At 36.5% G+C, this 15,353-nt stretch overlaps 1 protein-coding gene across 1 annotated transcript in view; it reads right to left on the bottom strand.

Annotated features, from left to right (window-relative positions):
* Positions 1–435: 435 nt before the first annotated feature.
* LOC107591890 (janus kinase and microtubule-interacting protein 2-like) overlaps positions 436–15,353 on the bottom strand; it is a 29,183-nt gene continuing 14,265 nt past the window's right edge. The window contains exons 7-18 of the mRNA XM_016281170.1: positions 10,191–10,316; positions 9,746–9,829; positions 7,460–7,522; positions 6,235–6,333; positions 3,065–3,157; positions 2,736–2,789; positions 2,556–2,621; positions 2,396–2,464; positions 2,218–2,295; positions 1,010–1,213; positions 768–833; positions 436–549 (exon numbers count right to left, since the gene is read on the bottom strand). Of these exons, the coding sequence (XP_016136656.1) occupies positions 499–549; positions 768–833; positions 1,010–1,213; positions 2,218–2,295; positions 2,396–2,464; positions 2,556–2,621; positions 2,736–2,789; positions 3,065–3,157; positions 6,235–6,333; positions 7,460–7,522; positions 9,746–9,829; positions 10,191–10,316 (1,053 nt within the window). The 3' untranslated portion in view covers positions 436–498. The remainder of the gene's footprint in view (positions 550–767; positions 834–1,009; positions 1,214–2,217; positions 2,296–2,395; positions 2,465–2,555; positions 2,622–2,735; positions 2,790–3,064; positions 3,158–6,234; positions 6,334–7,459; positions 7,523–9,745; positions 9,830–10,190; positions 10,317–15,353) is intronic.

The raw sequence follows: 15,353 nt of genomic DNA, 5'->3' as shown, positions 1-15,353 counted from the left end.
TACTTTCCTGCCACCTATTGGCTGATCTAAACAATAGCTTGCTTTCAAGTAAAGAATGCGCACCACCCATTGTCTTGTTCACATCTGATTTAAACTTTAAAAATTTACAGCTATCCATAAATGTAATAAAACCTTCAAGAGCACATGTGAAAAAAATACAACTTTATTTACTGAAACTAAAAGCAGTCTGACAATTGCTGAAGTGTTTTGAAATACTCATTATAACAAATATTTAGGGTGCATTTATTTATTTTTGTTCGCACTATTTTTAATCGGACAAAACCAAATTAAGTAGCTCTGGAACTCTTGAAATACGAATGTTTCATAAAATATTTTAAAACCTGTTTTGTACAACAATCCGAGGAATGATTGTGTCACCAAAGTTTCTAGTGGCAAAATGAGTTTGTATCTCTCATCTAGATACTGCACCTGTTTGATTTGAGAAAGACAGGGAGAGACAGAAGGAGATATAGAGAGAGAATATGATGTGTGTCGGTTTTAAGGCCAGAGAATAAAAGCTAGTGAGAAAAACAAGAAAAGGAACAAAAACTATAAATTATAATAAACACAAATTTCAAACAAGAGAGAGGAGAGGAGAAGAGGAATCAGTCTTACAGCCCAATTTGCATTTATATATTAAGAATTCATTTTAGCCCAATACAAATGTCCACAACTACTGTATTTAAAGATGAACATTTAAGAGAGAGTATCTATCCAGAACATGATCTAACACTCTGATAAACACGAGAGGACACATCCATACACACCTTCTCTTCAATCTCTTTGATTTGTCTTCTCTGCAAGTCAATCTTATCTTCAAGTTCCCTGATCCTCTGTAAGTCAAATGATAAAGTATCAAATCATTGTTGAATGAAACACAAAAAGAGTGCAAGATACAATGAAAGTGAATGTGAACCAGGGACAATCATTCACTTTCATTATGTGGAAGAGCAGCTTGGACAAATACTTTTTGGACATTTTGGTAATTATCACATGCACGGTTCCCGACCTGCTGCGCAGACTGGAGGAGCTCCATGCGCTGTTGTAGAACGAGTGTGTCGGCATGGCGACTCTGCCGCAGGATCTGTCTCCGCACTGCATCCATTGACTCGGCCAGCTTCGCTCGCTGCCTGTCACTCAAACTCTCCCCCACACGGCTGTCTGGATCCTGCTGCAGGGCAGCGTATAATGTGGCCTCCAGCTCCTGCACCCTCTAAACATAACAAACAAACATGTACACAATGCTTTCTAAATGGCAAACGCTAATGAGTTTGGCCAGATTATGTAGCGGAATTGATTTTTAAACAGTTTCACATCTTTTCATGAATTTGACATTTACTTTTGGTAAACTGGCACTTGCCACAAATATGGTACAAACTGATGCCCTGCCACTTTTCTACTTATTGTACAAAACAACTTTAAATTAATATTTTCTTATTGTAATCTTGTAAACTTATTGTAATCACTAAAAATATACAGTGCATTCGTTTTTACTTGAGCTAACAAATACACTTCCTGTGATCAACTTCCACACCAACGTGACACTATTGTTTAAAAGTCTGGGTTCAGTAAGATGCTTTAAAAAACTTCTTTCAACCCCAAATTTTACAGTGAAGTGAAGTGACGTGATATGTGGCCAAGTATGGTGACCCATACTCGGAATTAGTTCTCTGCGTTTAACCCATCCAAAGTGCACACACACAGCAGTGAACACACACCCAGAGCAGTGGGCAGCCATTTATGCTGCGTCACCCGGGGAGTAGTCAGTGCTTCGGTCAAGAGCACCTCAGTCGTGGTATTGAAGGTGGGAGAGAGCACTGTACATTCACTCCCCCCACCTACAATCCCTGCCGGTACGAGACTCAAACCCGCAACCTGTGGGTTACGAGTCCGACTCTCTAACCATTAGGCCACGACTTCCCCTTAAGCGTAATCTAACAGCTTAATTAAGGTTAGATCTGAAACACTATTGCCCATTTCAACACTTATTTTGTTTCATATTTGGCCTCTCCTGTGGTAAGCCAACAACATTTCTATTACTGACACATTGAGAATAAACGTCAAAGTATTCATGTACTTATAAGTACATGAAATATACTTATATATATTTCTTATATATTATATATATACTTATATACTTTTAATTAAAAGTATAGACTTATACTCTAAGTATCCAGAAGTGTCCGTTTACACTGCTACATAATCTCAAAGTCCTACCAGTTGGGCCTGATCAAGAGCTTGCTTTCTGTAGTCTAGTTCCTCTTCCAGGAAACCTTTCTGTTTACTGAACAGCTCCTGTTGATAACATCAGTTCAACACGGTCAAGACAGGGGCATACACAAATTATACATTTCTAATCAAGTGTCATCAAGCTAGACCGAATGGATGTTCTTACCTTCTCATTCTCCAGATCAATCATTTTCTGTGTCAGCGCTGCCTCGGTGCTGTCGATCTGCTTCAGCCACTGGTCACAAAGACATAGCAAGACAATAGAACTACTGACAAAATATAAGGCACCTTATCTTAAAGGACTTAGAGAATGAAGGACATGATACCTTTTCACATAAAGACAGCACAGTGCCTGCTTGAATGACTGTCACCTGCTCCTCGTTTCGCAAGTTCTGCCAATGAAAAGTCAAGTGTTCATTTCAACTCTCTTTTTTGATAAACAGGAGTAATATATAGATATAAATATATATATAAAACAGGAGCACATATAATGGCAAAAAACATACCCCATTATCCCCAAGAATGTCAAGCTTTTTCATGAGGTCAGGAATGATGACATCCTAAACCAAACACACATGAAGATGAGGCCAACATACAGTATGTTATCATACAGTACATATATGCAGCTGTGTGAAGTGTGCAATTTGTGGTATTGTATATGAATTGTATAGTATAAAGTATGGTGTATCGTATTGTATATTGTATAAATCAATGGAGCTAAACTCACAACCACACATAACTCCAGTAAGTACATTATATAGTTTTTAATTAAGTACCTTAACATTAATAACTTTGGCATTACATGGTAATATGCCAGTAGTGTGTGAGTTTTTACCTTGACACCCTCTTGTTGGCAGTGTAGCTGGATACTGTTGTTTTCAGAGGCAGAGATTTGCAGGTTAAAGGCAGGAGAACGGCGTTCCCTCTCCTATTGGTTAAAAAAGTAATTGGTGGTGAAATATAGAGAGAAAGCATTTTTTGGGATGTAATAGTATCTGGAGAGAAATTGTAGTTTTAGAGTAACAGTTAAATAATTAAATATTTCGGGATTGTTCAACCTAAAATAAAACTTTCTTCAGAAGTAACTGTTCAACAATACACAAAAAAATGAAGAGTGACCGAGGGGGGCAAAAATGACAAAAAAGGAGCACATAAAGATTCTCCAAGTCTTCTTAAGTCATAAATAGCATAGTGAAATATTAATTAAATTTTGGTCTTTTCATCGCACAAACGCTATTATGTGACTTCAGGAGACTGGACACTATGCACATTTATGGTACTTTAATATGTATTTTTTTATCATTATTGAAGCATGACAGCACCACTCTAGTTAAAAGGATATGCACCGGCAGTGTACTTCAAATCTTAAAAGTATATATATATATATATATAAACTACTTGCAGATGATATATAAATTAAATAAAAGACCATTTAAGTGTAAAATTAAGTGTACACTTTCAAGACTTCACAAACTATACACTTAAAAAGTACACTTTGTAATGTAATTAAAATTTTGCTTTACAGTAAATAATGGTTTTACTGATCTTTTGTCATGATTTAAAGAACACAATACGCATTTAAGTGTCCAAAAACATTATATTCAGTTCACACTTAAGCATATTGTTTTAAAGTATATTATGAAAATGTATTGCTATATTTTAAAAGAATGCTAAAGTGTGCTTCTTTTTTACAAGGGTAGTTCCCTTTTACTTGCATGAAAATAAAAGCCAGGATATTCTCCAAACATCCACTACTGTATCTGTGTTTAACAGAATAAAGAAACTAATATGGGTTTGAAACAACATAAAATGTAGTGGTGACATTCATATACATCAGGGTGCTTATAAAAGACTTAAGCATACACTGTAAAAAAATATTGTGATTTTAACAGTAAAAGACTGTAAAAATGCTACAGTAAAGACCTGTTAATTGGTAATCATTAAGTGAAGTTTCCATACTATATACGGTGAATAACTGTAAATACATTTAATGTAATTTTACAGTAAAATACTTTTAAAATTAAGGTTTTTGGAAGTGAAAAAGAAAAAGTCATTGTATAATTTACAGTGAAATCCCGTAAATTGACACTCCCAGAATTTCCCTGCATGACACTTCATAGTTGATGTTTTTTCGTTTCTTCTTAGTTTTTTTCTTATCAGTTGTGTATATTAGGGTTTTATCTTAAATCTAATGTTGTTAAATTAATGTTTATTACATTATTTCAGTATCGTGTGTTACCATGGTGGTGTTTAGTGTTTGTGTGAATGACACAGTGCACCTTATATATATATATATATATATATAAAGCTGTTTGTGAAAAGCTTTGGTTCATCATGTGACTTTCTCATCACCACCTGTTTTTGGTGGTTATCAGTATTACAATAGTTCAAAACAGATATTAGTACTTCAATATGCTGGTTTATTAACATTACATCAGTTAATTAAATACGTTTTTTTTATTGTGAATTTAAGTTAAGTCTGTAAAACCTAAAAGTTGCTACCATATTTTTAACAGTGAAGTTCTGGCAACCCCAGCTGCCGGTATTTCACCGTAAATGTCACAGTTTTTAGTTTTTTTTCCCGGTGTACAGATAAGTTCATATCACACTTAATGCAATGTAACAACATTATGGAACAGAATATATGCAGATACTATGAATATTGTTGAATATTGTAGGCTCTGTGACAATCTGCTTATGTTCCTCTATTGCTTTGGATAAAAGTGTCTGCAAAATGTATAAATAAGTATAGAAACCACTACCAATCACATGACTTAAAGTTTTTTTCCCCGGTGTACAGATAAGTTCATATCACACTTAATGCAATGTAACAATATTATGGAACAGAATATATGCAGATACTATGAATATTGTTGAATATTGTAGGCTCTGTGACAATCTGCTTATGTTCCTCTATTGCTTTGGATAAAAGTGTCTGCAAAATGTATAAATAAGTATAGAAACCACTACCAATCACATGACTTAACTACAATTAGAAAGTCCATGTGTACAATATTAAGAATGTTCTAAGGTGTGTAAAACACTCAGACTAAAAATACTTTAAAAAGTAGAATGCTGAAAGACAAACAAAACAAATAAATAAATAAATAAATAAATAAATAAATATTTTTACAAATGTCTTTGTTTTTTTGTCCATAAAATGAAAGTCAGTGAGAACCAATGTTGTTTGGACTCCACTGACATTCAGAATATCTTCCTTTTGTGAAAAAACTAAAGCCATATATGTTTGGAGAAACATACTGTAAGGGTGAGTAAAAGATTACAGAATTTGGATTTTTGAGTGAACTGTACCTTTAAGCACACACACTTAACCAGATGTTTCAACTGAATTACTTATAAACCACACACTTTGTGTCATTTCTGTAAACAAACAATATGCACTTAATTATATGCAGTAATTTGAACTAAGAAAGTGTTCTTTCTAATTGGCAGCTGCAGTTACCGTATGCTGTAAGTTGGATTCTGTAAATTAAATAACATTCTCACAAAAATGTCACAATGATCACACAGAGATATTCAATATCTCATTGAAGATGTATAACATTCTACAAGCAAACAAAACGAGTACATAGGCACACAAATGTGTTGGGATAAATAATGATCTGCTGACTGAAAAATTGACATGACCATTAAAAAAATAGTGAATTTGTGCATTTATAAAAAAATAAAAATACATGCAGGAGGTGTAGTCAAAAAGAAAAAAAAAAGATTGGTGAGGAGTTTCATTCAAATAAATTTTATTCCACAGAAACGTATAATTAACAAAACAATAGTGATATAAATATACAGTTCTTAAAACAGAAAAAAAAACATTTAAAATGTGTATGAAAATATTTATAACAACATGAACACATAAAAACTCAAAGCAGTGCCAGTTTGGTGTATGTAAGGGGTAAAATGGATTCATGTATGTAGCTTTTGTAGACATGAGACGGGTTTGGCCGCCCCTGTTTGTTGCTGTGGGAGCAAAACAGATTCTCTTACTTCCAGTTCTAGAATGCGGAATTCAAGCAGCTCATTCTGATCCAGGGTGTCTTGAACTTCAGAGCGTAATCGCATTTCACACTGCTCCAGCGATACTATCTACCACACACACACACACAAACACACACACCGGAAGAATGTTAAAGGGATCATATGATGCGATTTAAATTTTTCCTTTCTCTTTAAAGTGTTACAATGTTACAAGCTCTTGGTGCATAAAGAAGATCTGTAAAGTTGCAAAGACTAAAGTCTCAAATCCAAAGAGATATTCTTTATAAAAGTTAAGAGTTAACCATGCCTACCTAAAACGGCTCGTTCTAACACGCCCCCACATATCTACATCACTCTCTGGGAAGATTTGCATAATGCCGCCCAAATGTTCTCGCAAAGAAAGAAGGCGTAACTTTTATTCTCGTTGTAGTATTGTTGCTGCCACCGCCGCCATGCTGTGAAGGCACTGTGTTTCATTGTGAAAGCGAAACTACTTTGTTTGGCCTTCCAAAAGAGGACGATATCTGCTTTGTCATGCCTAGAGCTGAACCGTGCTGGTCGCTGAGGAAATACATCAACTTCGCGCTGTAGATCACCGGATCGGCTTTCACCGTGGACGAAGCGGAGTCCAGCCCGGGGTCGTCACATGTGGTTGCCGCAAGCCCTCCGGATGCTCCTTCGTCGAATCCGCCGGCCGCGCCATTCTCAAGCCCACCATACATCGCTCACTCAAGGCCTCCGTGTGTGACGCTGTGTTTCGTTGTGAAAGCGAAACTACTTTGTTTGGTCTTCCAAATTTTTTTTGCAGTGTAGAGTAGCGTTTGTTGTTTGTCATTTCTCCGACAACAAATGCAGACATGGTTTTATGTTTACACGGCGCGATGCAACGCAACGCGTAAAAAGACAGTATAAGTCATTATAATCCGTAATTATGTCTCCACTGGATGCAAGAAATGCCTCGTTTATAATGGGTTTTATTGTTTTTGTCTCGTCGCACCGGGACAAGGCATCACAGTATGGTAGGTGCGTAACATTTCCGTCACACACTTGAGGTATTCGGCCAATCACAACGCATTGGATAGCTGGCCAATCAGAGCACACCTCGCTTTTCAGACCGATGACCTTTGTAAAAATCGACGCATTTCAGAAAGGTGGGGCATAGAGGAGATGACCCCTTTAAGTGTTTATGTTTGAGTATATGTATATTATAGGAAACTAAGGACATAGGCTGTACCTTTTCTCTGAGTTCCTGGTTCACCCTGAGAAGATTTTGCTTTTCCTCCACCCACTTTGAATCCTGCATAACATAAACCCACACAAAAACACACACACCACTACAAATTACACTACTAGTACTTAACTAACACTCCTATTACCAAGGCACATGTGCTGTGGTGATGTGACAATAAAAGTGACTTGACTTGACTTGACTATTAATACTAATCACACACAATCCACACTCTCATTTAAAAAAAAATCTCACATCAAATATCAAATACTCAGTCTTAAACATTAAGCTCAGCATAAACAAAGAAATGCATAGAGAAAAAATAAATAAAATGAGAAGTTAAAGATGGAGAAAGGAGATTTATTAGGCTGCATGCAGGTAAGTCCATTTCCATATTTTACAGGGGAAAAAAACATCAAGCAATCAATAAGAGACAAGCAGAGAATAGAAAGGAAACACATGCAAGAGCAGACTGACCAATGACAAACATGCACTGTGAACCAACTGATCATTAAGCCAAAAATAGCTACATTCGGAATAGCATAGTACCATACTCTTACTAATTCTGCAGTATGTATACTATGCACAGTATGGAAATTTCATACTTTCATACTGAAAACAAATTTCAGACTCCTCTTTACACAAATTGGAGTAAAAATACTACATTTTTATTTCTAAAATAATAGATGGTCAGCATTCACCTAATTAAACGTTTAACATTATGAGGTCATGATGAACATTGTTGCACACTACTGCTTGAAACATTTAGCAAATGTTGAATAATTCACAGTCCTGTTTCACATACTATTTAAAGGGTCATGAAACACTAAACTACATTTTCTGAGATTTTAACAAGAGTTGTTTGTGTTGCACTTCACAAAAGACAACGTTAGCATCCGTAAATTTTTTAATTATAGGAGAAAATGGTTAAGCTTTTCTCTAATCTGTAGCTTACCACACCCAGTTTTGCACCATTTTTCAGAACTGTGGAGAGAACTAGCGCGTGTTGAAATAGAGTGCAAAGAAGTGAAAGTGAAAGTTCCAGAAGTGAAAACAAAATGTCTCCCTAGGGAAAATTATTTTTAATGACTTGCAAACCTTAAAGACAGACCTGTTGTGAGCTCTGAGGTTGTTAATCGATGGTATATGCTTGTTGAAGCCACATGCCACATTATTTCAACATGTTTTTAAAAGAATAATGTTTGACAGCAGAATTTGTGGTGAGAAACTACATTACCCATGATGCTGTATGGAAAATCGCACCCCATGAAACATGCAAATGACATAATTAAATCTCCAAACACTCCAAATACTTTATGTATTTGTAAATCTATCTATCTATCTATCTATCTATCTCTCTCTCTCTATCTATCTCTCTCTCTCTCTCTCTCTCTCTCTCTCTCTCTCTCTCTCTCTCTATATATATATATATATATATATACATACAGCATATAGGATTATTTTATATTTTTTTATGCATTTAGCAGATGCTTTTATCCAAAGCTACTTACAGTGCATTCAGGCTATACATTTTTTACCAGTATGTATAATATGATTAATGTGTAAATTTTTCTTTTTAAAGCAGTTACAGTCTCATCCATTTCTCTTTTTGTCCGATTTTAACATACTTTTGTAATGTACTGTAGTGATACACCTCATAGCTGGTTGGCTTGGTTCATGGTTTATAATGCTTTAATGAAGACTTTTTAAAAAATCCCTATGCAAAAATTAATGGGAAAAATACTTCTGGAACCAACGCCACTGAAAAAGTGGGTGCGCACTAATGCACTTTATAGGGGGTTTTATGACCCTTTAAAAAACAGTAGGCAGTAAGCTAGTATTCCATTCCGAGTAAGACCGAAACGAAAGACCAGCAATATATTTGTGCCCTAGTACACCCCCAATTTTTGGTCAGTGAACTGGATGTAGTACAATTCTCAAATCTAGTGTTAAGACAGGCTGTGAAAACAAGATTATAGTATACAGGGGAGACGGCAGGGCACAAATAGCATGAATATGAAATGATTACGCCATAATTATCTGTGCTGATTGATTTGATTAAATATACATTGGAAAAAGCAAAGTAAAAAGCATTGGTCAAGCAAAGGAAATGTACAGAAATAACAAAAAGTATGTAAAGTATGACTGATACTATGGGGGAATTCACATGATTTGGTGCCATATCCTCTCTGTGTAGTGCCAGCACACAAGCATGGCTGTCAGAAAGACAAGCAGCAAAGCCAATGTGACTGGAGTCAGGGGTGTCTTCTCCCCGCCCTCTTTCTTATTTACCTGCCCCTTCTCTGCCAAGCTCCGCTCCAGGTCGGCAATCCGTGCCTGACAGCCAATCAGCTCCGTCTGCAGCTGCTCCCTTGTCTGATGGACAGAGCACAGAGCCAATCAAAGAGCCAGCCTAGGGCATATGTACGCATAAACAGTCTATATTGGCTTCTTTTGAATTTCAAAAGACAAATGTTTGAGTTTTGTTTTTTTTTTTGAGGCAGGAATTTTCGGCCATGCTTGCTACAATGCTGGCTGTGATCAACAGATGAGTGGTATTTCAGTGTGGGCAAAGGAGATTCTGAAAAGGTCTTGGAATTCATTTCGTATTTAAACATTGGTGCAATTTGATTCAGATCAAAAACAAACAAATAGTGGTAAGAAAAGGATCCTTCAGAATGTCCAGTGTTGGTGGGGTTAAACATGCGTCTGTGGAGTTGGCGTCATGGGCCCTCACCCTGCAGTGTCTCTCAGGGTCCAGAGGCCCTGTTGTCTCCTGCAGAAGTGCGTAAGCTCGCTGCAGTGCCTGGTACTCTCGCGTCAGCTGCCGAAATCGCAGCTCCGCCTCCTCTCGGGAAAAGCTCTGACGAATAACAAATGCAATTCCATGTGTCACATTTGTTTTTCAGCTGTTAATGTAAAATATGAAACAATTTAACGAGACATTTGCTCACCCTCAAGTTGTTCCAAACCTGTAGGACTTACTTTTTTCTGGTGAACACAAAATAAAATATTTTGAAGAATGTTGGTAACCAAAGAGTTTTGGGGGAGGTGGCGTGGAGATTATACAGCACCAAGAAAGTCAAACAGGTTTGGAACAACATGACGGTGAGAAAATGTCAGAATTTTAATTTATATGTGAACTATTATAAGGAAAAAATTGGTTAAAGGGATAGTTCACCCAAAAATGAAAATCTGATGTTTATCTGCTTACCCCCAGGGCATCCAAGATGTAGGTCACTTTGTTTATTCAGAAGAACACATATGATGATTTTTAACTTTAACCGTTGCAGTCTATCAGTCGTATAATGCATGGCAATGGTAACAAAATCTATGAGAGTAAAAAAAACATGCACAGACAAATCCAAATAAAACCCTGCGGCTCGTGACGACACATTGATGTCCTAAGACACGAAACGATCGGTTTGTGCGAGAAATCGAACAGTATTTATATCACATTTTACCTCTAATACACCACTATGTCCAACTGTCTTTGGGCACGCGCACGTGCGTGAGGTGTTTACGCGCTCTGGTGTAGTTTACGCAAGCGCCGGAAGTGATCTCTCGCGCGTATACGTCACTCATTGGTTACACAGTGCACAAACATTGTCGGTCCGACGGCTAATCAAAATGGTACTTCCTTGCACTTATCCGGATTGTTCAAACCGACTTAAAACTAAAAGATTACGTTCTCTCACACGAACTCATTCGGGAGTGGTGACTTTCCACGTATTCCCAACTTCTGAGCCTGCTCGCCTGAAGTTATGGTTGATTGCTCTTCAGCTGGATATCAACCCATTAACGTAAACTACGCCAGAGCACGTACACACCTCACGCACCGGATGCCATGCGCGTGCCCAAAGACAGTGTGACATAGTGGTGTATTAGAGGTAAAAAATTATATAAATACTGTTCGGTTTCTCGCACAAACTGATAGTTTCGTGTCTTAGGACATCAATGTGTCGTCATGAGCTGCAGGGTTTAATTTGGATTTGTCTGTGCATGTTTTTTTTACTCTCATAGATTTTGTTACCATTGCCATGCATTATACGACTGATAGACTGCAACGGTTGGAGTTAAAAATCATCATATGTGTTCTACTGAAGAAACAAAGTTACCTGCATCTTGGATGCCCTGGGGGTAAGCAGATAAACATCAAATTTTCCTTTTTGGCTGAACTATCCCTTTAAGTAGTTCCTGAAAATCAAAAACACAACAATTCGAGACAACCTCAGGCAAGTTTGTCTGATTCATATTTTGGTTATTATTGTGCTATCTATTTTTTAGTCATGATTTTGCTTGCCTGCAGAGGGAAAATCTTTTTGAAGACAAAACGTTCTTTTTTGGGGTGAACTAAGACCAAGCACTGAATCAGGTAGGACTGGGTTGCATGACGTCACATAAGTAATATGCATGAACATATTAATAAGCATATATGCAAGTTTTACAATTTGCCCACCAACATTTCAGACTGTTCAAACGCATTTGGTTTTCCAGAAGATTTACACAGCAATTTCTTCTGCTTGTGTATCATACGGCCTATTATATTTCATACAATTAAAATGCATTCCTGTAAAAGTGTCTGTAATTATCATGAATCTCATTGTTTCACGATACACATTGTAACATAATACACGTTTTCAAAGCAGCTTTACAGAAAATCATGATGTTAATGTTTATAATATTTTAATATTGTTATGCCTTAATAGTCGAATTTAGCACATAAAATATATGACATTTTCTATGCATTTTCTATTGCTTTATGTGAGCACACTGTATACATACAGATAAAGCTTTATACAGCTGTGCGATATATACAGATAAAACTTAATACAGCTGTGCGACAATACAGTTGGCTTTTTGCTACAATAAAAAGTGTGTTGTAAACAAACAACTGTTTACAGTTAGTAACAGTTTCAGTCAGTAAACTAAAATCAAACTCAACTCCTAATTTTTATGACATTTAGTGAAGAAAATCTTATTTATTGAAGAGCATATTCGAGAGAGCCGAGAACACTACAAGAACACATTTTTATGGGATCGTCTTCATGGTGCAGTTAATGACTCAATTATAATCCCGCTCCTCGTTAACTAGCTCTGACTCTCAGTAAACAACATGAAGGTTAGGGGCCACTTATGAACAAGAGAACAGCTGAGATGCCTCATCACGGTCCCTTGAGCACGACACTTAACTGCATCTGACCAAATAACAAGCCTAATTCAAATGAATGCTTTGAATTAAACAAACACTGAAGTCTGACACCATGTTTACACTCTCCAGGGCTGCCAAATTTATGAAATGAATATGCAGACTGCAGTTTTATACTGTCAGAAGATAATCAAAATGTTAGGGTGGTGTTAATGATTTTCATATACTGCTGTGTGGCTGCTAAAATGTTTGGAGTTGTTTTTGTTGTATTGCTATGTGGTTGCTCAGAATTCAATTTAAGTACTTACTTAAATGTTCAGTGGACAGTAAGCAAGTAGCTGTACTGGGTTGTTGCTAGGTTGTTTCTTACTTAGAAAAACAATAATACATTTCTCTTCAATAAGCTAAATTATTTGATGTATTATCCATGTCAAACGTACAGAGCAAGTTACACCTACTAGCAAATCACAAACACTAAACAACTGGATTGTTATAGGGGTTGAAAAAATGTAAATCTTCACAGGAACTTTGATGGACAGCACAGGAAACTATGATTTAAGAGATGTAAACAGGATTAAGATTCTAACTGGTGCATTTGGTTTGGATGTACTACCATTCAAAAGCATGGGGTCAGTAAGTTTGTCTTTACTTGTTTTTTTTTTAAAGAAATTAATACTTTTATTCAGCAGTGACACGTTACATTACTGAAAAATGACATTTAGAGTATAATGTTACAAAAATATAATTTAATATAATCTTCCATTTCAAATAAATGCTGTTCTTTTGAACGTTTTATTCATCAAAGAATCCTGAAAAAGTGTATCACAGTTTCCACAAAAATATTAAGCAGCACACCTGTTTTCAATTTCGATAATAATAAGAAATGTTTCTTGAGCAGCAAATGAAATATTAGAATTACTTCTAAAGGATCATGCGACACGGAAAACTGGAGTAATTGCTGCTAAAATTCAGTTCTGCCATCACAAGCATAAATGATACACTATAAAATATAAAAATACAAAACTGTCATTTGAAATTGTAATAATATTCCACAATATAACCATACATTTATTTATTTGTGGCGGCCTGCCACGGTATCAAAATCGACCGCCTCAAATAGATTTTCCAAAAGGCTTTGACTTCGTTGAATAAACATGAGCACTGCATGTGTCAAAGTCGAAACCCGGTGCGGGTGTTTTTATATCACTGTATTTCTGAAGGAAACCGACTGTCTTCAGAAAATTATGGATGTCATTTTAATTTCATCTGGCCTGTAATGCCTGAGCAGCGTTTGTGAGTGCAGCACTTCATAGATTACAGCCGTTACCAGGGAAACCTCTATCTCTCCTGCTCTACAAGCGCCTCCTGCTGGCAGAGAATGAATTTGCATATATATGCCGCCACAAATAGAGTGCAAGTCTGTGGGAAACACCGCTTCTGTTATGAATATTATTCAATATTTTAATTTGAATATCAGATTGAAATGAATGCTGTTATTAGAGTAGTTAATCGTTAGCATAAGCGCGGCTAACACTAGTATAATGAGCATTAGAAGTTTCTTTATTAACTAATTAATGCTCCTATAACTTTTATTAGGGTAAAAAAACAGGAGGACATGATGATATTTACTATTTTTACACACCAGAGGCTTTTAGATGAATTGTGAATCTAAAATATGTGTGTTAGAGAATGTACAAATGGTTAACATTGTTTGTGTCATATCAGTCAGAAAAGCAGTTCCGGCCATTTATTTATTTATTTATTTTTTTAACTAACGTAGTTAGTTGTTATTCTTGGCTAAATAACTCTAGAAGGTTTTCAAAAGCCATTTAACATTAAATATGTACAGAGTTTGCATTAAATGAAAGTATAGTCAAATTTTTTAATTAGCATGTTTTTGTGTTTTGCTTTGGTACCGAAATTGGTACAGAGAACCATGGATTTTCACTGGTATTGGTACCGAATACTGACATTTTGGTACCGTGACAACACTAGCACACACACTGACACAAACAGGACACAGACTATGTATCTGGAAATAAATTTAAAGACAACATGAAATCAAAATGGACAATCTTTACTTTTAAAAATAAATGTCCTGGTTTTATTATTTCTTATTTACCGATGTGACCAGAGCTGTGTGAGTGAGGGAAAATAACAAATGAGTGCACCTATTATGTTTTTTCAGAAATTGCCTTTCACGTAGTGTATAATATAGCTATTTGAGAATGTAAAAGATCTGCAAAGTTTCAATGTGAATGACAAATTTAGTTCCCCTTCAGGAACTCGAGCTGCGTCGAGATTCGCTTTGGGAATGCCCTTGCGTGACCGCGCTCTGAAGCACGTGTCAAATCCGTCCAATGGAGCAGCGAGACGTCACGAGCAGGGTGACGTAAGCACCAGAAAGCATAAAAGCGCATCCGGCCGGGCGCCACCCAGCTTCTGCTCTTCAGTAGCACTCTGTGTATGTGTCTGTCTATTTACTGTTGTCTGTCCGCACAAGCACTCATATATATATAAAACAATGAGAGTCTATGGCGAGCGAATGGCAGTACAAACGCTGTGTTTCTCCCTGCCCACGGTATCTGGCGGCAGGGGATACACATAATTTGTGTGTCGTTTGTTTAGGAGCGAAGCATGCACGGTCAGCTTTCGAGCAGCTGATTGTCATCACTGCGAGCTCTCGCTGCAAATGCTCCGCTTTCATGCATTCGGCAAAATAAAATATCGTTTGGCCAGCCTAGAAACAGG

This window comes from Sinocyclocheilus grahami, unplaced genomic scaffold (assembly GCF_001515645.1).
Source record: "Sinocyclocheilus grahami isolate Dianchi unplaced genomic scaffold, SAMN03320097.WGS_v1.1 scaffold147.1, whole genome shotgun sequence".
Classification (NCBI taxonomy): domain Eukaryota; kingdom Metazoa; phylum Chordata; class Actinopteri; order Cypriniformes; family Cyprinidae; genus Sinocyclocheilus; species Sinocyclocheilus grahami.
The sequence above is the reverse complement of the archived record's forward strand: the minus strand, read 5'-3'. Positions and strand labels throughout refer to the sequence as shown.